This window comes from Hoplias malabaricus, chromosome 16 (genome assembly GCF_029633855.1).
Source record: "Hoplias malabaricus isolate fHopMal1 chromosome 16, fHopMal1.hap1, whole genome shotgun sequence".
In the NCBI taxonomy this organism is placed as follows: domain Eukaryota; kingdom Metazoa; phylum Chordata; class Actinopteri; order Characiformes; family Erythrinidae; genus Hoplias; species Hoplias malabaricus.
This window is the reverse complement of record NC_089815.1, coordinates 21,025,554-21,049,182: the sequence shown is the minus strand read 5'-3', so window position 1 is coordinate 21,049,182 and position 23,629 is coordinate 21,025,554. Positions and strand designations below refer to the sequence as shown.

The 23,629-nt window shown below is 38.1% G+C and overlaps 1 protein-coding gene across 1 annotated transcript; it reads left to right on the top strand.

Annotated features, from left to right (window-relative positions):
• Positions 1 to 2: 2 nt before the first annotated feature.
• On the top strand, positions 3 to 21,773 carry plpp2b (phospholipid phosphatase 2b). The gene is made up of 6 exons (XM_066648272.1): positions 3 to 380; positions 16,127 to 16,278; positions 16,796 to 17,058; positions 17,138 to 17,195; positions 18,796 to 18,972; positions 19,599 to 21,773. The coding sequence occupies exons 1-6, from the start codon at positions 320 to 322 to the stop codon at positions 19,746 to 19,748; spliced, it is 861 nt and encodes a 286-aa protein (XP_066504369.1). The 5' UTR covers positions 3 to 319; the 3' UTR covers positions 19,749 to 21,773.
• The last annotated feature ends 1,856 nt before the right edge of the window (positions 21,774 to 23,629 follow it).

The following is a 23,629-nucleotide window of genomic DNA, read 5'->3' as shown; positions in this document are numbered from 1 at the left end:
ACAGTGGCGTGTTCTTTTGGAAAACGGCGGAGCAGAACTGAGCAGAGCCAAGTATCACCTTCGTTCTCAAAGGGAGGCGAACTAGATCGCTTTCGTGTTAAAAACGATGTAGAGTGAATCCAGAAAGGGTATTTATTGTCACTTTCTGAACCGCTCGAGGAGGTGAGGAACTGAACTGAACTGAACTGAACTTTTCCGAGAGGTAAACATCGCAGTGGCAGGTAGAGCCGAGCTGGAAAAACTCGCAGCGCAGGTTGGCGTGTGTCTGCTTTTAATTAAATGAATTAATCGACCTTTTCCAGCACCAAAGAACTCAGACATGAAGGAACTAAAGAAAAAGAAGCTGTACGTCTTGATCGACGTTGTGTGTGTCATTGTGGGTGAGTATAGAAAACGGTTAAACCTTTTTAAACCGCTGAATTTTCTACTCACTCCAACATTTCGTTCCACCTTAAACGGTGCAACAGCTACGGTCTCGCGCAGAGGTTCCAAAGTGCAACAGCAGGACCGTTTAAGGTGGAACAAATAATTCGAGATAGAATTTAGCTTCGTATCTTTTTAATGTGATAAACGGTTACACGTAGGTTATGTCATTTTTGTTTTTAATGTGACTATACTGCGTATTCGCCTAAAATTAGACAACGTCAACCTTGATGTTATTACATCACTGACAATGCTTAATTAGCTTCAAATTAAACTTTAAAATTATATTCAAATCATGAAACCATGCTGTACAGTGTTAACTTTCTTTTGCCCGCTGTAAGAACCTCATAAAACACCTCATATTTCTGGTGCCTGCTTTTTAAAATCTTGCCGAACTAGACCTGAGCTTAAAATGACAGTAAAATTATGTGGGACCATATTTGCTAAGTCTGTGTAAGAGGCCGTGTTTCCTAAGGAGTGCTTGGAAAGAGGTGTGTTAAACTGTTATGTTTGACAAAAAGACAAAAGAAGTGGTCTCCTTCCTCAGTGTCCTTATATTGTTACTGACTGAATCCAATTGATTTCTGTTAATCTGTGAATATGTACTTAGTCCCCAGCTCTTAATCCACCCACCCCTTTACTGCACACTTGCAGTTCCAAAGTCCTACTCCACAAATATGATGGATTAGTACCTTAGGTTTATGACATAAGAAACTCAGGCTGTCTGAATCTGCCATTTTGAAACTGTGTTTAGAACTATGTAGTATCAAAGCTCAGTAAAAGTCATGATTTTCCAAGAAGAGGGTCTTTAACATTGCTCACAGTGACTAAGTGCTTTCTAAGCATTTATTTGTGTGGAAAACACTTGTTAGGGCTGTTATTTCTATGACTATATTTGGCTTCTCCCAAATGACACAAAGCTCTTGAGCTCAAATGAACAAACATTCCTCCCTAGTGCTGTCTGATTATGTAGTTTTTGTGAGAGAACAGTTTCATAGGAAACCTTACGTAATATAAAACTCTCAGAAAAGCATAGATATGTACTTGAAATGTGGTCAAAAAAAGCAGAGATACATTGTTTCTTTTGTTATTTTGTGCTGATATTTCTAAATGGTTGAAATTGCTAACCCTTATTTTTTTATTCTTTATTGTTTTCATTTTGTATTTGTAGTTTTCAGCAATGATAAAATATGCAGGTTTTGTTCATTTGCCCGTATGAGCATATTCAGGAAGTGGAACATAATGATAAACGTGACACTTGATTCCTGAACCATTAACTCATTATGTATTGTGTGTTTCCTGTTCAGCCTTTGGCTATTAATTCAAGTGCACAAGATTGAAGCAGGGGGAGTGAGTAAATGAAATTTGGAACATGCTTCAGGCGAATCTTCACACTACGAGGGTATAGAGATTCCTTTTATTGAAGAGTGTTATTGCTCTTACATAACTGTGTACTCTTAGTAGTACATACCTAAACGTGAGCAGTCAAGCTGACTCTTGACTGTTGTTCTTGTTGTACTTTCTTAGAAATGAATGCATAGGGTGGTGCCTGTGATTTTAAGACGTGTATAAATATGAACATATGTTTGGTAGTGTCTTGCGATACATTGTTGGTTGTTTTCTGATGTGTAATAATAGTTTTATTTTCAATCTTGGCTTAGCTAATTTGTATTGACTAGAATCCAAAAGATACCTCAAGTGGAGATGCTGCCAAATACAAAAGTCAGTATGGGTACCTAGATACACAGTGCTCACATTTTGCACACTTCAATGTCAAATCAAGTAAGACATGAGAACAGTCATAAGTGCAAGATAAGTGCTGGTTTAATTCTACTTGAAAGAGATGGGTCTTCAGTCTGTGTTTGAATACAGCAAGTGAACTGTAGACAAAAGGCAAATTTGTATTTCTGGAAATTAAATACTTGCATTTAGTAGAATTACATTCAGAAGCTGTTTTATGACTTCAAATAACAATTTACCAATACAGTGTATTCTGACTTAAATCAAACACCAATGTTACATGGCTGAATTAAAAACTCAAGTCATCCACCGTGCTCTGGATAAGTTGCAAGAGCCAGACCAAGCAGAATTGTAGAAAATGAACTTCAAGAGGTTTTCCATGGACACCAGTTCATCCATCCATCCATTATCTGTAACCGCTTATCCAATTTAGGGTCGCGGGGGGTCCAGAGCCTACCTGGAATCATCGGGCGCAAGGCAGGAATACACCCTGGAGGGGGCGCCAGTCCTTCACAGGGCAACACAGACACACACACATTCACTCACACACTCACACCTACGGACACTTTCGAGTCGCCAATCCACCTGCAACGTGTGTTTTTGGACTGTGGGAGGAAACCGGAGCACCCGGAGGAAACCCACGCGGACACGGGGAGAACACACCAACTCCTCACAGACAGTCACCCGGAGCGGGAAACGAACCCACAACCTCCAGGCCCCTGGAGCTGTGTGACTGCGACACTACCTGCTGCTCCACCGTGCCGCCCTGCTACATATCCATCTTTGTTAATAAAATGAAGTAAGTTTATTGTTATGGCAGAAAGTCCTTCCTGGAAATCCTTTGGAAAGTCCTTGAAGTAATAGTAGACACCAGGCATTTAACCAAAGGAAGGTGGGAAATTTCCCTCCCAGATGCTGGTGCACTGTTTCAGTCATTCTCAAATAAATAGCTGCTTCTCATATTGCTGTAGCAATAACGCAAAGGGCCAATAATGGGTCCAGGCAGCTACTGAGAGAAATTCTGCAAACGTCCAGGACCTGGCCACCTCTGAATCCTTTAATCCTTTTCCCAGCCTTGTGTTTGACATTCTATTCAAGCCAGTGGGTCCCCCACCCTCTACTCTCCTCTTTTGGTCTGCTTTAACCTCCTGTCTACCCAAACACTCAGGCTGGGTGTTGGCTCACTGTAAAGCCTGGCAGTCTGAGTTTAAGCCTACACTGTCTGCTGAAGAAGATGCACTCCAAAGAACATGGGGCAAACCAAGCCTTGGACCAAATTACCATGTCACTGGTGATTATCTGCTGAAGACTGCAAATTCTCTTTTAGCCTGGGACTAGGCTTAATCTCTGTCCAGGATGGCATGCGGCCCACTAAATTCCTCTGGCTTTGTGGCCCAGTCATTATGCAGTCATGCATATTGATTCTGTATGATTTCTAAAGTGTGCAGTAAAGTACTAACAAAGAGGAAAATGTACGAATCTGAATGTATTTTACACAATTTCCCCCAGGCAGGAACACAGGCAGAAGCATTATTACACATTTGTGTGAGAAATCCCACATTTTTATTGCTTTTTAAACACTTGGCTTTCTTGATAGAACCCATCTGTGCAGTTGAATTTCATGATCATGGAAGTGTTTTGAAGAGCACTTCAGATGGTTTCACACTTGCACTGACCTCTTTTTCTGAGTTCAGAATCACAATTCACGTGAAAGCCTCATGGGACACAGGCACTTTTTCCAATGCTTTAGGAAATATATTCATCATGAGTTCTCATATGATTTCCAGTGGAAGGTAGGAAAGCAAAATGCTGCAGAAGGATTTTTTTTGTTTTTTGGTCCATTTTAGAGAGTATTTTCATTTCACAATTTTTTTACAAATATGAACATTACATATTTTTATTTTATGATTGGACTGCATACCTCAGAATCACTATCGTTAAACACTCTTGATAGCTAGTCTGTCTTGTTCAGACTTGTGGCCACAACATTTTAAGCATTTTCTGTTGTTTCATTCATTGGAAACATCAAAAGAATTTCAATAGTCCTCTTTATATTGACATTTATTGTATATTCAAAACTTGCAGTGGACAGTTTTTCAGACATACAGTGGAGGTCAAATATCTGGGACCACTGAAAATTTGGGATCTTTTTTATTAAACCATGAATGAATAAACCAAGAAAATAAGAAGAAATATTCAAGACTACTATTTCCAGGTCTGTATTGTCCATATTAAGGCCTTCCATTCATGAAGTTTAAGATAAAAAGGAAACTTACTAAAATTCAGTATTCATTTATAAAGATCATAGTGTTTTGTTTTTTTTGATAATGTCATCACTAGTGAATGCATTCTGTTAGAAATTAATTAATAATATAATAATTTGTCCCTGTACTTTGGGTTTATTTGAAGCTGGGAAGGTGTGTGTTACACGTTAGATGATTTTCAGATGGCAGATAATCTTTGCTGAGTCGTGTGGTTTTCAATTCATGGTGTTGCCTAAATACAGTCTCATCTTGAGCAAACTATGGTTGTGTTGCATGAGTCATGACCATATAAACATAAATTTCATGGTGTGTCCCCCCCCACCCTTCTTCTATAGCATACACCCAGTACCAATAGCAGAAAAGGCCCTGCGTCCTCTGAGAGGCTTTCCTTCTGCTGTAGCTCACCAGGTGTTACATTAGAAAAGTAGCGTGAGACGAGGTGTTTGGAAGGAGAGCAAGCAGGACAGATTAAGTCAAGAGGAAGAAGAAGGAGGGCGTTACTGCATGGAGCAGAATTCCAGACCCTCCTGACGAGGCGCTATGCTCAGCACATACCTTCCATATGAGCCAGGCTCATTTAGTCTGCTTCACTAGCACTAGGGAAAGGCAGACAGTCTTCAGGGTGGGTGTCTTGCTAAACCAACAGCGGCAAAGGCAGGAACCTTCCTCTCAGATATTTATTTTTAGATGCTTTCAAATGCATAATGTATACATTAGCCCTGGTTGATTTGGCATTAGATGTGATGATGTTTTTGCTGAGTTGACTACTGATGCTAATTATTAGGGCTTAAGTTAAAATGGAGGATAATGTGATGTTCTGATATATCATTTTCATATTGAATTCTGGACTCCTTTAGTTTTGAAAATTATAAATAATTTGAGTACATTTGTCCTCTTGTTAATACCTATGTTACTGTCCAAGCTTTATTGTGATCTATTACCTCAGTGGTCCCTTAAACAAAACATCTGTGATTATGGGTAAACACTGTTCTGTTTGTTTACGTTCATAAACTCCACATATTTTAAGGTGGAATGATATGTTTCAGGAGGGAAAATCTATCTCTTTGATTGTTTGGCTGAAGCTGAACTTGTCTGTAAATGTATATTCACAGTTTGAATTACCATAGAAACTCATTTGTTACTCGAGTGATTTAGTTTTTAGCACTTTCGGTCTGCGTTTACTTTTATACTCTCTTGAATTTAGAGTCAGTTCCACCTACAGCAAAAAAAAAGTCAATATTACCCACCTATGCAGCTGAAAAGAGTAATGTCCTCTTCTCGGTTGATGCTTTTCAATGTTTGAAGGTCTCTTTGTTGTCTAAAAACCTCAAAATTGCTGTATCTTCTGTGAGCAGAGAGAGAGAAAGCCTAGAATACCAGACAGAGGCAAGACACTCAGGCTTTGTTAACGCACTAGATCAGTTTCGACTGTAGAAGTATCAAATAGTAAGGAAACATCCTTAGTTTTATAAAATGTGTTTTTTGATTAATATTGTGAATGTCACCTTTAAGAAACACACAGTAATAATATATTGTAAATATATAATGTATTGTAGCCTATTTGTGATATACATCTGCCCTTGGTATGAAAACCTTTTTTCCTGGTAACACCTGCATGTGTATATTTTTCCACCAAGTTACCTGAAACATGTTGACTACGTGCAAAAATACTTTAGATCAGGTTTTGTGTTTGCACAACTCGCATAACACATCCAGTGAAAACACAATATATGTGTAGTGGCAAGTTCAGATCAGGGTCATAGTCCCTCTTGCTGCATAACTGAGCCCTTCCTGTGGGAATGCATTTCAGACAGAACAGATGGTAAAGAGTTAAACAACAGGTCAATATCTCACCAACAGTGTGTTAAATTCCGAGTAGCCCTGTTGTATGGGTGGGGAGTGTTCATGAAGCTCACACCTGTGTTTTATGGAAGATTTAAAAGGAGCACTGGAGGCAGAGGCTCGGTTTAAAAATAGGTTGAATGTTAAAAGCAGATTGAATGCCCATCCCGCAGATTTACATCTTGCAAGTGCAAATTCGGTAAGATTGCTAGATCCATCCATTTAACGAGTCTGGCCAACTTCCACCAGGAGCCCTGAAGCCGTGACTGCTTCAGACTCCCACTGTTCCAATGAAATTGCTGCCTACGTGCTGTAATTGCACATCACTTTAAACTAAATAAAGCAAAGCCCCATTCCACTCAGAATATTTTTAGAGGCCGTGAGAGAGTGGGAGGATGTGAGACAACAGTGAGACCAAAAAAATGAATGAGATGGGAGACGGAGTAATCAAAGATTGTATGTGGTGCTCGCGCTAGGGTTTTGATCAAGTTGTTGAGTTTGTGTCTAGTGGCTCGCTGCGATAGCTGCAGAGTGGGGCCTTGACAGGTCAAGCTTTTGTAGTAGACAAAACAGCATTAGGTATTTATAGTTAACATATTTCTCATTCGCACATCTAAGGGGCATTAAAATAACATTGGTATCCAAATCAACAACCTACCAACTCATAGTGGTTAACTAATTTGACTTGCGTATACTTTTAGAAATCTTGTATGTATCTTTTTAAACATTGTCCTCAATATAGCTACTATTTAACTTTAGGGCTGCCACAAATAAAATCAAAAGTGCTCTTATATCAGAGTTTTCTAGCACTGATATTGAAAGATTACACTTTAGTGATTGCTCATGTACAGAGAAAGGTCTTGATAGATCTTGTAAGCAGTGTGACACAATTAAACGTATCATTCAGAAACATTACATTAGATTTTGCATATAATATTACCTTACAAACTCTATTTCTGCAGCATCATGCCATTTGTTATTGTTTCTGATGTTCTTTGGATGGTTTTGCTCTGCATGTGATGGATTGTGGTTGAACTGTCCGGTACTTGATGGTCTGGTGAGATATGCTAGTTTTCTCTTTGGTGTTTTCAGAAATGAAGGGTGCTTTTCTGAAGCATAATTAAAGGAGCCCGTCAGTGACGTTATCGTTGAAAAATGAAGCCAACCTCAGCTACATCCTTTGAGACACTGTTGACTTTTACAGAAGCTGTTTCTTTAAGACACTGTTTCTGACTTTAAAAGGGGTTCCAGGTGTTACCACAGTTCTTGGGTGTGGACCAGAACCCTTAGAAACCTCAGCTTTCAAGCTCAGAATCCCAGAGGTCCAAATGTAGTTAAATAACTGTTTAATGCCCACCTGTGAGATGCAGGCTTTGAAGAGGGGACGTTTGAAGTGCTGCCTCTTCAGCCTGCCTATACAGCCGTGGATAGGCTCGTCAGACTCGCCTTCTCACTTTAAAAACTATAAAAAATACAATTTCAAGGTACAAGGAGTTACAAGGAAAGAAGAGATTATATGAACACTCCGTTCCTGTTGGAGTAGGTAAATCGTTTGCATGTGTGACTGATGCATTGATGTACTGAATCTTTTAAGTGTGGATAAAACGTAGGGGAAATAATTCCTTCAGGAGCAAGAGTCCTTCAGTAAATTGACTGAGAGTAGACTGTGGAAATATTTAGTCATCATCCCTGAAACAAAGCCATATATCTTTCATCTTCATTCATCTCTAATATTATGTTTAAGCCAGCCAAAAGTCTGAAGGGCGAACGGGAAAAAAAATACTGATTTGTTTATTCTCATTTTGGTGCGAGCAAGTAATTGTCCAGCTGGCAAACAAAATGCAGAGGTTGCACAAGGCCATCCAAATCCAGCTCAGTGTCCTTTGTCATTCAAATCTCAGCTCGGTGTTAAAGGTACATTGTTTTGGGATCCACTCCAACAGGATGACATGTTAAGCCTGACCGAAGCTGCTGATATTTTGTATTGTTTGCCTCTAACAAAAGAAATGGTGTAAACATTGAGAAAATAGGTTTGAGAGTGAGTGGGTGAGGGTTTTTTTTTAAATGGGTAGCAGATGTGTTCCAGCTGTTCCTGATGAGCGAATAGAGCCTGAACAAAGTCAAGCCAAGTTGAAAGAGATGAAATTTGAATTGTCTGCATTTGGCATTGAAGGATTTTTGCCGTTTGCACCTATGTCCCTCAGAACTCACATCTGTGTTCGGTTGGTGCAGTAATGTCATTAGGCTGCTGAGGCTTTCTTCCATGTGTCTTGCTGTAAGCAGATGATCCTTGATGACGAATAAGTGGTCGTTTTTTCCCCCACAAAGTTTACATCAGTTTGAGTTTTGAAATGAGCCTAGGATTCAACAAAATAAAGAAGACATAAAGTATACTCGGTGTAAAAGAAAATAGCCAACACATCAGCTCCGCTTGAGCCAGTTGTCATAAAAATGTAGTCTTTTGGTGGTCTACCAGTTTTTCCATGGCTGTTAGGAGTCCCTTTGTTGTCTGTATACTTCAGTAATTTAATCATTTAAAAAAACTCCTTTCCTCCTCCGCATGGAGTGGGTGGAATTTCCTCAAAAATTCTCCTGGAAAATAAGTAACTGATGTCTTTTCAACTTTATCTTAAGTAAATAAAGTGTGCCCTCTGACTTTTGCATAGTATTGTATGACCCCCCCCCCACCCCACCCTTTAATAAGATTGTGAGTGGTTTTGGTTCTTAAAAGGAGCATCTATGATTACGGGGAAACACAGTTCTCTCAGGTTATTTACATTCAGAAGCTGTGCGTCTTTTAAAGTAGAGTGCTGTGCCTGAGGGGGGGTGGACGACTGTTGTCTGTACATGGATGAAGGTAGGCAGAAAGGCAGACACTAGCATACCAGACTGAGACACTTTTTTTTTTTTTTTAAACCCTTTTACTGGCACTGGGGTTTCATAAACACATTACACCATTTCCAAGCACACAAACAGACTGCAGAGCTAGCAAATGGTGAGGAAATATCTCCTGAATTTTATAAATACTGTTTTTGTTTACAATCGTGAATGTCGAGATGGTGCATTATTTAGTGTGTGCTTTTTTTGTTGCATTACTCCCACAGCTAGAACACAATACAAAAAGAGAACACATTACTCACATCAGTACAAGCTATTGTCCATTCTCTGCTGATTACAAAGCTCCCTTTAAAGAGCTATCTTTGCCTTTTCCCTTGACTCACTTGTCTGTGTTTTCAGCCACAAGAGACAAGAGCTGCACTGTGATATATAAAACCTATGCACCTCCATTTTGTCTCATTGTTAATCATATGGGCAGAAAGGTTTGATTTTTGTGTGCGTCTCTCTCTCTCACTGCAAAGCAACAAAAACAAATATTTGTTTAATTTGTTTGATGACAATTTTTAAGGACAGCATCTTATAATGTCTATGTTTTCAGCTGAAAAGTTAAAAGTTAGATCACTTATAATCACTCTTTGTATAAATTTTCCTTTTCATGTCATGACATAAAAATGAGGTATCACATGTCTGGTGACTGTTAATGTTTTTGTTGTGGCCAGTGTGGAAACCCAACCTTTAAATCCCCTTCATTAAAACGGTTGAATAACTCATTCATTGGACTGAAAAAATCTACTGTGAATGTTGTTTTGAATTTGAAGGTCGCTTTTAGAAGTTCATTGACTTCTGCTTCTCAAGATCATGTAATTCCAAATGCAAATATTGTTGAAGTCTGGGTCCATTGTTTTGAGATCACGAGAAGTTTCTTTGTTTGAAGGTCTCTTAATGACTTTCTTGATGGCTCTGTCTTCTCACAGTGGAAGGTTGGATGGAATCAACTTTCTATTTTTCTAATCTGAAGAGTAAAGATTAATTTCTTTATTTAACTCTTAGAGATATACAATGTATATGAAATTAAATAGTTCATCATATTTAAATAAATTTAATTGGAGGGGAAGTATAATAATGAGACAATAGCATGAAACATTCAGGTGCTTAGTCTTTTGTTTGGGGTTAGCACAGATGCCAGCATCACATGACTGACATACAGTGAATAGTAATTTTCATATCCTGGTGTGTGATGGAATGTAGTGCTTTGAATTGGGTGCAGTTATGAGCACAGATCAAAGCTCGAAGCTCCTAACCCATACTATCTCTGCCAGGAGATGGGACTGGATTACATTGGTGCTTTTACATTGTGGTTCATTTAGGCTATGTATTCTGTTATGTTATGGCAGTGGTTCTCAAATTTCTTTCATTCCCCACCTTAGACGAAAGAGAATTTCCATGCCCCACCTGTACCATATCACCCCCAAAAAATGGTAATAAAATACACATGCAAGTTTACAATGTTTTTAATTTATTTAAGTAATATCAACTTCTATCTCTAAATCAGTAGTTTAACATTATAGCGCCAGATACATTAACATCAATGTTCAAACATACAGAAAATTAGTCTAATTAAACTGTGCTTCAGTTTTTCACTTTTGAATCTGTGCAAAAATAAGCAAAGGAGGGTGCAGGGCATAGGAGTGAGTTTGATATTGTGGTGGGAGGGGGGGATATTTGCTGAGTCAAAGCCCACCCCATACCCAAAATGTTAGAGAGCTATAAGCTGATATATATACACCATTTTCATACTATTGAGTGCAGCAGTGTGCAGTTTGGGACACAGCCAGATACTAACGTTAATTTGCTGCATGCTTAGGGCACTTTCTCACAACCTGAACCCGTATTAACGTTACCTAACTCTCAGATCCTCCTCTGTTTCCCTAACAGTTATATACAAGCTGCTTTCATTACTGTAATTATTCGTCATTGTTATCTGTTGTGCTCTTGTTACTGACCTGTAGCCTGGAGTTGGTAAACACTAACTTTATAAACCAGACTCTGACGGTGAATCGGAGGCCAGTAAAGTGGATGATTGGAGCAGCTTTATATTTGTACAGGTGCCTTAACGAAGGCTGAAAGAAGATCCTCCATGTCTAACTTGGTGGCTCATTTTCAAAATAAAAGTTTTGGTTATAAAATCGAATTAAAGCATATTTGGTTCCAGGCAAGCTACGTTTTTCTGGGGTCCCATCTAATGTTCTTATATTATTTTTAAGGGCTATTAATGAATCCATTGTTAGTGGGTGCGTTTTACTGAGTTAGCTTTATAGGCAAAACAGAAATACATTAATAAAGACAGGCTAATTTCTTTAGATTTCTTGCGCCCCACCTGCAATACCTACACGCTCCACTCTTTGGGCATGCCCTACACTTTGAGAATCACTGTGTTATGGAAACAACACAGCTTCAGTCGTGGGTGTTTAGAGGTTGGCTCTTCAGTACAGTTTTTGGTATGTGGAATGCTGAATATAATAAGCCCTCATACTAAGCTTTCTTTGGAGTTTGTTGTGTTTCATTACATGCCTTAGATAATACAGTGGATGATAGAATGACTTGCCACCAAGAATGAAGATGGCGACTGTCGATGTGTTGACTTTGAAGTTTAAGTTAGTTGATTAATACTAAAAGAGACCTATTATTACACTCTTACAAACCAACTTTCTATGACACAGAATTACTTGTTAGTTATGTAGTTTTAGATGCTGTAATACTCAGAATAATCCATTATTTTTTAAAAGTATATCATCAGATAAAAATGCTGTGTTGTCAGTGTGAGGTTTCAGATGATTACTGATGGATTTTTTTGACTAATGTACAACCGTTTATTTTAATATCTTTGTGCCCAAGTATGTACAACTTATCGGCGGTCTATTTTGGAAACTGGCCTGCACTTTTTTTGAGCTGGAGCTCCAGGTGGCTGAAGACAGCTCTTGTCATTAAATCGAGCTTTACACGGTCTGAGCCACCTGCTTTACTACAAAGCAGAGCCAAAACTGGTTTTTCTGTCACACTTTAAATGGCAAGATCGAGTTTTGCCATGATGCCTGTGAGTGTGATTTTGAGTACAACACGCATGACTATATCATGATGAACTTTGGAAGACATTCATGTGTCAGTTGATTTGATTAATAATGCAATAAATAACCAATGCTGTGTGGCAGAATCACGATGGACAAATCCTTGTTGAATATTCTGCATGTAGCTATGTGTTTGATAACAGCAGAAAAATGCTACCCCTAACCCTAAATTTAAAAATCATCAATTGCTCATCCCAATTCAGATTTATCCTAACATAAATAGAAGGGACAGAAAAGAATGAATATTTCATCATTTAAAATATTGTTTAAAGTTGTTAAACTATTTAAAACTGTTAAAAACCTTTGTGAAATTCTAAAATAAATTAAATGAGAGAACTGTAATCATTGCACCAGAAAACTTTTCTATTAGTCTCTTCCCAGTTTGGTAACTGTAGTCGTTTGCTAGCTACAGCTAACAATATAAGCTCCTCACTTGGGTGCAGATCAGGACTCGGAGCTGGATGTTTATTTATATCAGTGTTCACAGGATAATGGATGAATGTGGCCCGTTTTGTGCTTTGACAAGGGCATTGTCTCGGATAAAAATTGCTGGCCAATCGGGAGACGTTTCGCAAGGAAAGGATGGACGTTGCTGGTGGAGGTTCTGATAAACATTAGCAATCACATCTAGTTCTCTCAGTCATTCATCTTACATGGAAAACTTTTTTTGTAGGTACTCGAAGGTGTGAGGCCAGTCAGATATAATCTAGTATAATAAGCTGGCCATCTTAGCATTGCTTGCTTAGGAAACATTTCTGACACATTGCTGATAAATTTCCAGTGCACTGGTAGATAGCCGGGGATGTGTCATATTTCTGGAACAAATCATGAAATAAACCATAATGAGGCAAAAACGCTACCCTATAAAAATATATTCGTTATATTCTCAGGGCGCTCCTTATTTGAAAAGCTTTATAACCTTTTTAAGTGTGTCTGCTTTGAAGGTAGTTTTTTTTTTTTTTTCACAGTCTACAGTTTTGCAGGTTTGGCCCTCAAACAGAAGCTATTCAATCATAAAATGTTGCATGAGGTTAGAGTGTAACTCAGAAAACCATATGTTCAAAAGACTTTAAAAGAAACTTATTAAAAGTTAAGCAGGACACAGTAACTACATTGTTGTCTTCTCTCAGTTTACAGTCACAGTCATTTTAGCTGAGTGCATTTTTCTGAGTTGCAAAACTTCTGTATGATGTATACGTTTAAACAGATGTTGTCAGTTAGTTGGGTTAGGAAAAATACATGTAAATAAACAAGGCAAAACCACATTCATTGAAACATGTCATGGGTTATTAAGCAAATGTCAGGTGCTATAACAGTTTTTGAAGACATGATGGATATTGTTATTTTATTTGAGCTTTTTCTGTGATGTCTTTAAATAAAGGTAGCCACTTCGTAAAGTTTGCCACTTAAAGGTGACATATCACACAAACACAAGGTTGAATGAAGCAAGGCATGCACAAGTGTGGACACATGTAAAACTACTGATTAAATATGTCAAAAATGAGAATAGAGAAGAAAGCAAACCAAGCAAAAATGACTGAAAACAAGAGCTTCTGCTCCTTGCTCCTCACTCCTGGGCTCCTGCACTGAACTGAGTTGTGGCTCATTGTCTGTTAAAGGAACAGGTGCTGAAATGGTCGTTCTGAGCAAAGCTGTTTAGATGGGTAGAACGATGCCGTGGTGTTTACTCCTTGTGGTATTTTGAACAAAGCTTGTCACAGACATTTAATTAAGACCCAAATGGGTTTAATATGTCCCTTTTGCCACTTGTATTTTAATAACTGCATTCAGTGAACAAGAAGCATAATTAAATTATTAATGAGGTTACATGTTTACATTTACAGATAACAGCTTCATGGTTGTTACCAGTCTATTTCACACATGAAGTTGAAGAGATTCCAACACGAACATGTGTCATGTCATATGTAGTGTGTGTAAATCTAATTTTCCAGAACTACCGGCCACACAACATTGTTGAGTGCCCCAGCAGGCTTTGGACAGTGGAAAGGCACTTTGAATAATGACAGTGAGGCCAGTGTTAGGTTTGAGTTCTGACCTAAAATGTAAATTCGATTTTGGCCTTGTTTGTTTACGAAATTTACTTCATGTTTATCTGTGTGTGAGTGAACGATATAAAGCTTCTGCATACAATCAGCCATAAAATTAAAATTACCTCTCTATTTTTTTTTTCCTACACTCATTGTCCATCTTCTCAGCTCCAGTGACCACAAAGGTGCCTTTCAGACTTTTACAGCCTCTTTCATGCTGTTCTTCAATAGTGGATCAGACAGAGCAACAGTGTGCCCACACATTGTCCAGACTAGCACTGCTTTGTCATCCTCTAGTCCTTCATCAGTGGTCACTAGACACTGCCCACAAGATGATTTTAGCTGAATGTTATTGACTCTTATCAACACAGCAGTGACACTGAAGGATTTATAAACTCCAGTGGCACTGCTGTGTCTGATCCATTTGTATCAGCACAGCACACACTAACACAATACTACTGCCACTGCAGTGGTGTGAATGATCCACCACTCAGATCATAACTGCTCTGTGGGGGTCTTCGCCTTTGAAGAACAGGGCAAAGGGGGGCTAACAAAAGTATGCCCCCTCCTATTTATTTAGTGTTTTAAAAATTTTTTATTACCTGTGCCTACTATGGATTAAACTCCTTATAACAAGGACGCCAGGAATATTTGACCAGCTCTTGTCCAGTAATCAGTAGGAAGTCTAGTAATGTGTTCCTCATTCCTGGGTTTTGGTCCTGGATCATATATCCATGTGTTAGAGGTTTTGGGTTAGTTTTGGGATGTTACAGCATGTCTCAAGGACATTTTCCATCTATCAAAACAGCCTGTAGTGTCTACATTTATTTATCTGTATTCCCAACCAGCCATGAGTTGGTCTTTATGTGGCCTTGTGGTGAGGTGTCTGGATGCACAAGTGAATGTGCACGAGTGTGTGTTTATGAAACAGCTGACTCCACATATGTTGTCTGATGACTTCCATATTGTGATTTAAGTTGAGCCTTGCATTTACGTTCCCAATAAAACTCACTGCTTCAGCTCTATAGAAACTTTCCCAACACTGTACGTGCTTTACATGACTGTTACTGATTGCCGCTGCAGATAAAGTGTGATTAATTTCTTTAATGAAATAAAAATGGAAATGTTTAAGTCGAGCAATGCAAAGATGAGGGACGTCCAGTTCAGTCAATGATTATACAATCTTTGCATTGCAAGTTCAATTACAAATGTGATGCAATTTCAAAAGTAAAACTGATGTCCTTATACTGTCTTATAATTCAGAAATTCAAGCATGTTTTATTTTGAAATAAAGTTATTTTCAAATATATGTTTTACTATTCATTTGCATGTCAGACAGAATGATAGCTTATCTCTTATTAACCTTTTAGGCACAATGATAGCAGCATATTGCTTTAAAAATTATACAATGGCAGCAGACTAATGTTTAGAGTTAAATGATTAAGCCTAGGGCTGGACAATAAGCCCAAAATCTATATCACAATATCTTTCTTAATTTTGGCCGATATGACATAATTCTGATATCAATATGAACAGTATAAAATTCACTGAAAAACTTCCAAGAACAAACAAGACTAACACCAACATCAAACATAAACATTTTGGCTTTTGTAAATATTAATATTTTTATACTAAATGTAACTTGAGTGCGCTGAACTGACGACAGTGGCCTATAATCAGCGTCAGTCATTGACAGATGTTGTAAATAATCTATATTGAATACTTAAATGTTCCGATTGACAATTATTTTAAAATAGTAGCGTTTGTACACACACTTAATGTAACTGAATAACATTTGGAACATTTCTACTTGCATGAATAACACAATCCTGTCTTTTCCATACAGCCTCTCTGCCCTTCGTGATCATGAACATAGTTTACCGGCCGTACCAGCGCGGCATCCACTGTGACGATGAGAGCATCATGTATCCAGTGAAGTTAGACACCATCACACACGGGCTGATGGCTGCTGTCACCATTTCCTGCACTGTTATCATTGTGAGTTCCTTTACCATCTCTTCTGCTCTTTACCCACTGTTCAGCACATGTAAATATCTTAATGAGAAATGTGAAAGGTGCTATATAACTGTATCTTATTATTATTATTAATGATTTTAAATCATAATTGGCAACCAAAATGCCCTCCCCAAAGTGGACTGCAGCTCAAATAACAGCAGCTATATATATATATATATATATATATATATATATATATATAGCAATATAAAATGTTTCAATAACAATGATGTGATTCTTAAACACATTTCAATATTTCAATATACATTATTTACGACATCTTTCAGTGACTGACATTCATTACAGGGTGCTGTCGTCAGTTCGGCACACTCAAATTGTCATGTTTTTTATTTGTTCTTGGAAGTTTTTAGTGGATTTTATATTGTTTAAAAGTCATGACTTGGAATTAATGGTGCTTTATTTATATGCAGTAAATCTGAGAATGAGTTTTATCCACTGTTTTGTCATATTTCCCCCCTGCCCTTCAATCTTCATTCAGCTATCATCAGGTGAGGCGTATCTGGTCTACAGTAAGAAACTCCAGTCAAACAGTGGATTTAACCAGTACGTGGCTGCCCTCTACAAGGCAGTTGGCACCTTCCTGTTTGGAGCTGCAGTGAGCCAGTCGCTTACAGATTTGGCCAAGTTCACTATCGGACGCCCACGCCCCAACTTCCTAACGGTCTGTGCCCCCAAAACCTGCACAGGATACGTATCGAGAATCAACTGCACAGGCATCCCAGCTGAAGTTATTGAATCCAGGTAATGATCAGGGCTTTTGGGAAGAGTATTTTACCTTTGCATTCCATTGGTTAAAACTAATTTGGTCTTAAAATTCCAGGTTGTCCTTCTACTCTGGGCATTCGTCGTTTGGGATGTACTGCATGCTGTTCCTGGCGGTGAGTTAATCCATATCCAGTGAGAAATTTGTTTGGGGTATTGATTTTAAACATGCAGGTTTCAAGGCCATACAAGATTCCACTGCTTTCTTGCAGCATATGAGGCTGTTTACTGCTGTTTGACATTTCATAGATGTAACTATGAACCATACAGCTGGGTATTAGGGTATTAAATAATTGTTTGTTTTCAAAGGCATTTGCTTTTAAAAGAGTTTTCCATATAAACCTAAAAATAAACTGAAAAAGTACTTTTATTTCCTTATAATCCATAGAACAGCTAAAGAACTATTCAGTTTGATCAGAAGTCTAAAGTTATTTCCAAAAACTATTTATTGAATTAATTATTAAAAAAAAAGATATATTTGCAAATTTAAAAATATATTTTATTTCATATATTTAACTAAATATTTACTGAATCCAATATTTGCCTCATAAAGAGCTTGTGTTTTGTGTAGGTGCTAGTTTCTCTAGTTTGTCTAATTTTATTTACTCCAGAGTTCAGGAGATTACTTTTTTGAATAATAAATCAATAATAAATCCACACGTTTTTTTCTATTTTATATCAGTTTTTGTAAAAAATGTAATATAAAATAGCTCTTGAGAGCTTCAGCTCCTGCTGTTCTCAAGATCTAGAGATAAGTTGGTGTCCTTGAACCCCAAGAAAAGAAAATTACTAGAGCTTGAATTTGGTTATGCATAAAAGTGTAGCCCTATATATTGATATTTAAAATATTTCAGAGGTTTCTTGAATAAATTTGACAGACATGGCTCTGTTCAAAAAACTAATAAGGACAAGATCTCACTGAGAATTCAGGGTTTTTACTTCATTGAATGTAACTCCTAAATTCCTTTTGTTCTGCAAGGAATGGTCTTCATTTTGAGAGCCAAATAAAAAACAGGCTAACAGTATCAGCAGTCCTCTAATGCCCTGTTATGTAAATTAAAATGACTCTGCTTTGACTGATCTTAAATATTTTGTGATTTAATGTGTGTCTGGCAGCAGGAGCCTTAGAGATGTCTAATGCTGTTTGCCTTTGCCATTGCCAAATATTTCCACTTCTAACTGTTCTCCTTTTAAGATTTTTTGTCTAATGTAAACTTTTATTTGGCTCTTTCCTGTGCTGTACTCTGTTCCTGCTTTTACTCATCTTGAGAAAGAAAAGGAATGAGTGAGGGAGAGGTTTGGAGATTTCCAGACTAAAGTTGGTTAAATCTTACTTGGATATCATTTAAACCTTTTATGTAGTTCCACCAAGTGTTTTCTCAAGGAATGTAAATGGAATTAAAAGAGCAAGCAGTCATTATCACTAAAAAAGCAAGAGTATTTATTAATTGTTTTGTTTAAGTGCTTCTTTATTATTTTAAGAGTTTTACAATAAATTGAAACTCGCACATGATGATGTTCCATAGGGTGGGGACTCATCATGGGTGTGGCTGTGCTTACAGTACAATCTCAGATGCATCCAGGTCCCCAAGTGATATCATTAGTATCATATTGTGAAAATAATGAAAAAATGACTGATTACACCTTTTAGTAACTTAAAGATGTTTAAAAACTGACCAATTATCATCTTTTCTCATGTTTCTCTTTTTTTCACAGCTGTATGTCCAGGCCAGGCTGAGGGCCAAGTGGGCCAGACTCCTACGGCCCACCATCCAGTTCTTTCTGGTGGCTTTTGCTGTGTATGTCGGCTACACCAGAGTGTCTGATTACAAGCACCACTGGAGCGACGTTCTGGTTGGGCTTCTCCAGGGGGCACTTGTTGCTGTACTCGTTGTGAGTATTCTGATTATTTTTATGCCTACTTTCTGTTGATGGCATGGAAGGTTAATCATGACATGGCTCTCTTTTTATGAAGTGTTAGCAGTCTGTATTGAGACTGCACATGTAACAAATCATTGCATAGATTTCCCCAAAAGTAATGACACTTGGTACCAAAAATAATCAACCCACACAGTATGTAATGAAAGCTTTTACCCTGCCAATAAGCACTGTTTGAACCACATGCCTAAATCTTCCGACACTTTCTTGGAACCCTTGGAACCCTCGAAATAAACCGTGGAAGATCTTGATCTACAATACACTGGCCAAAAAATTAGCATAGCTAAAAACAGTAGTAACAGCCATACAGCCGTGTGTTACTTCCATTCCATTTTTAAAACAGCAGTCATTTTCTCCAGTGATTCTTCACATTATGAAACAGAAGTAATACTGACACCTAGTCTAGATATATCAGAATATCTGAACCTGTTTTAAACATGGCTGCCCCCATGTGCTGTACCCGCTCTATCATTCAGTGACTAACAAGCATGTGTTAAAATAATAATCATGTTCATAAACTAACCCCTTAATAAATAAATAAATACATCCCTCTCTTTCTCTCTGGCCTTGGTCTCATCCAGGTGCTATATGTGTCAGATTTCTTCAAGCGACGTCCTCCAGCCAAGTGCTCCAGTCCAGATACAGTTGAGAGCGACATGGAGAGAAAACCCAGCATACAAGTGGCAGAGAGGGAGCACAACAACCATTACAGCTATCACAGACCTGCATGAGGAACAGTTCACCCAACCACTCGGACTACGTCTCCCACAAACCACTGAGGCGACCGGAGGCAGGTTGCACACAGGCCTATGGCAGTGGTGCACTGGCCTCCCTAAACAAAATCTCCAATCAGTCCTACTTTCCTGTGTGTAGTTGTGTGCAAGAACATTTCTTTGATGCTGGAAATGCTATTTGTAACATGTCTTATCTTATCTTTCCCTTTATTTTTTGAATTTTTGGATTTTTTTTTAATAAAAAAGATTAACTTTGGACCTGACTGATATTGGTGACAGATTTTGAGATTGGATGAAGTTAGGAATATTAGCTAAAATAGCAGCAGTTTGCAGATAATTGCTGGCTGTTATAGCTATACAACAGCTATATGAACTAGGCAAATTTCATAATTAAATTAAACAAAGACTGAGATTAGAAAACTCATGAACATACCTGACAATTTACAGCTGAAAACCATATCAGTCCGTAGAGCATTGTTTAATCAAATTAATAGAAACTTTAATTCTTTAAAATCTGGTTTGGTTTGGTCACACAATCATATCAGTGATTACCATTGATCGGCTACTTAGGAAGCGAAGATCAAGTTCTCAGATTTAATACTTTACCTCCTGTTAAAGATTGTTGCAGACATTTATTGACCAATGTACAGTCACATTTGTAAAGTTATATACAATGGTGAAGCTGACAATGTGCTTTAAGGCAGTGGCTGATATAGCTGTTGTTCTCCACTCTGGAACACGGTTTGCATCACCATTTGATCCTTAAGCTTGTGCTGATGGAGACTTTCATGGGCAAATCCAGTGGAAAATGCTGCGCTTGAGAAAAATCCCCAGCTGCTCTAAATATTCCTTCAGTTATGGTTGACATTCAATTTGGCGTCATTAAACCTTATGTTGTGCATCTTGCTGGGATTGCCTGTTGCTAGGATGCTGAGTTGGAACGGGAACATATAAAAATTGATGGCAAATGTTTTTTCCATGTCTGTGCAAGGTAATACCACTACAAGCCCCTCTTTCTTCTCTTTCACTTTTACTCTATTTTCATGTCAAATAATAATGGTTTTGCTCATGTTTTGGACCAAGATTCTCATTGATGATTTGAATAATTGTATTTGGACAGAGTTGTACCAAACAAAATCAGCAAACAGTGTGTAGATGTCCTTGCTATTTTATTGTATGCTGAAGCATGTAAGAGCGTACTTTTTCTAAATGTACACCTATTTAATTTGGAGTTCTGTGTCTGACTGCTAGTTCATACGAAATGCAATCTGGTGTTACATGATTGTCATTTTATTGACATTAAAAATTAGATTAAATATTTTTCATTTTTTTTTTAAAAATATATTCCTGATATCCTTCTACATTAAAGTATTGCTTCATTCCATCTCCAAGTGCCTTTTAGCATGTACAATCACTTTAGCTTGACATTCCATATTGGTATGGAACATATATTTTGAATTGAACTAATGCAGATTGATTCTCCTGCATTTATTTTGAGTTATATATTTTATAAAGCTGTACATTTGCACACATTTTTGGATACTCTATAAATAACTGATGTTTATGCTTGCCTTCATCTGCTTTGCTTAACTCCACATACCCAGGACTGTGAAGGGCGGTGATGAATTTCTTTTTTTATATATATATATATATCACACTTACTTGATTAACCTGTGCCTTGGGTTCAGCTTAGCCTCATTTCTAGCAGTGACTTTGCCATGTTTCTGATAATGTGGCCACACTTTGATCCCATGCTGAGACTTTGAGAACACTGCTATTTGAGTGGACCCCTGACTCCACTGGACTGGACATCAGAAACATCCCCCATCACCTGGAACGTTTGAAGTCCAACCTGTGTGCCAGCAAGTTATCAGACTTCATTCGTTTAGAAAGAACTGACATGGAAATGCATACTGTCACTTTAATTAAGATTTTTAAACTGACCTAGACATGCAGGCCATGCACAGAGTAAATACACAGAAAAGGTTTTGTATTGAACTGGTTGCAATAAATAGAATGTATATGTGGAATATGTTCTGTGTCCATTGATTCTTCATGGCATTGATACTGTCATATCACCCTTGTTCAAGGACAGATGTTCTAGCTTACATTTACATCATCCTCTCCCTTTACCAGACCAAATGCACTGTTAACATCTTCAGGTCTGTGTAGGTCTTTGATCACACAGGCCAGGTGTTTGATTTACAGCACGGTTCTATTGTGGTCTTCAGTAGCATGGTCTTGCTTAACAGCTGTGGGAATGGGAATTATTACCCATTCTTCAACAACACAAATCAAACGCAAGCACCAGGACTGGCCATAAGCTTTGCTGAGGTATTTACGTAAAGCCTCAACCAAAGTAAACACAACGTATATTAAAGTGAGCAATCATTTTTGGAATGTATTACCTTCTGTACAGTAGTGTTCCCACTGAGGCAGATAGCAGACGTTCTATTGCACTGGCTCTTTAGGGGTGTAACTACATTTAAAATACAGACAAGCACTATGTACACACTGACCCAGAGCTGACTTTCAGTCCCAAACTGAGGGGATGACCACAGGAAAATGGAAAGAACATAATGGGGAATACCACAAAATACAGGAAACAGAAACGAATGAATGTACTTCAATAAAAATTTTTATTGGATCTGTACTTTCCTGAGCATTTTCAAATCCAAATACTTTCAGTTCTACTTGTAACGTGGAATTTACACAGACTGCAGGTTGTTTACTGAACTGGCTCTTTATTTGTGGAATCATCCCTTTAGCTCTGACAAGCATTATAGGGACATTAACTCTGCGCTAACTGAGCTGCACACATGGGGATGAACAAAGGGAATATAAAACATTGACATAAAGATAAAAAGCAGAACTAAAAAAAAAAAAGAGAGAGAGCCTAATGCATCATGGGAGTCATAACACCAAATATGCTGCTCAACATCTGTGGATATAAATGCCTCAGTATACTAGTGAGTAAATCTGCTTTTTACTTTTTAACTCATATTTAGTTAAATTTCCGAGTAGTGGGAGTTTGGGGTGGGGAGGGGTCCTTTATGGTTTTTTTAATGATAGTGTCTGTACTGTGATTAGTGATTGGTCACAAAACCTTGCATGTGTTGGGACAGTAGGAAACAAAATTACAGCCAGAAATGTACAACCCACAAGCTCAGCAAACAGTGGTGTTTCCGGTATGTTTGCTACCCCACTGCAGTCACACACACACACACACACACACAGCAGGACTGGGAACTGAAAATTTCACAGCAGCAACAGAAGTACTGATCTGCTGGTGTTTTTGGTGCAGTAACCACACAGTACAGTGCTCATAAACTCTCCCTGCTGCCCATACATTCCCATCATCACTCAGGGCATCACACTGCACTCAGCCTCACTATTGTTCTCTTTTTTCTCTCTATGTGTTTATTTTGTGGGTTTTCTATTTTCTGAAGTTTCTGTTTATGCCTGTACACATGTGGTTATGGGGATTTTGTGTATGTGTGTGTGTGCGTCCGTTACGTGACAAACTATTCTGAGAAGGTCTAGGAGTGTGTAGATTACACACGCGCACACACACTCAGATTTACTGAATCTGAGCCATTTCAAGGTCCTGAGTGAACTCGTTAATGCTCCACAGAGCGGGCTCTCCACACGGGGGAAGCCATTAAAATAAAACGTATTTAGTACAGATTCTAAACCAATCAAGGCCAAAGGGCGATGAATCTTACATGACATCAAGAAGCACCTCTGAGATCTTTGTGGAAAATTGTGGAAATTGGTGAAATCCAAATGACATTTTAATTGGAATTACCCTGCAGCGTTTTACAAACTATGTTCGATATTAAAATGATATAAAATCTATGATCCAAGAGCCAGTTTCA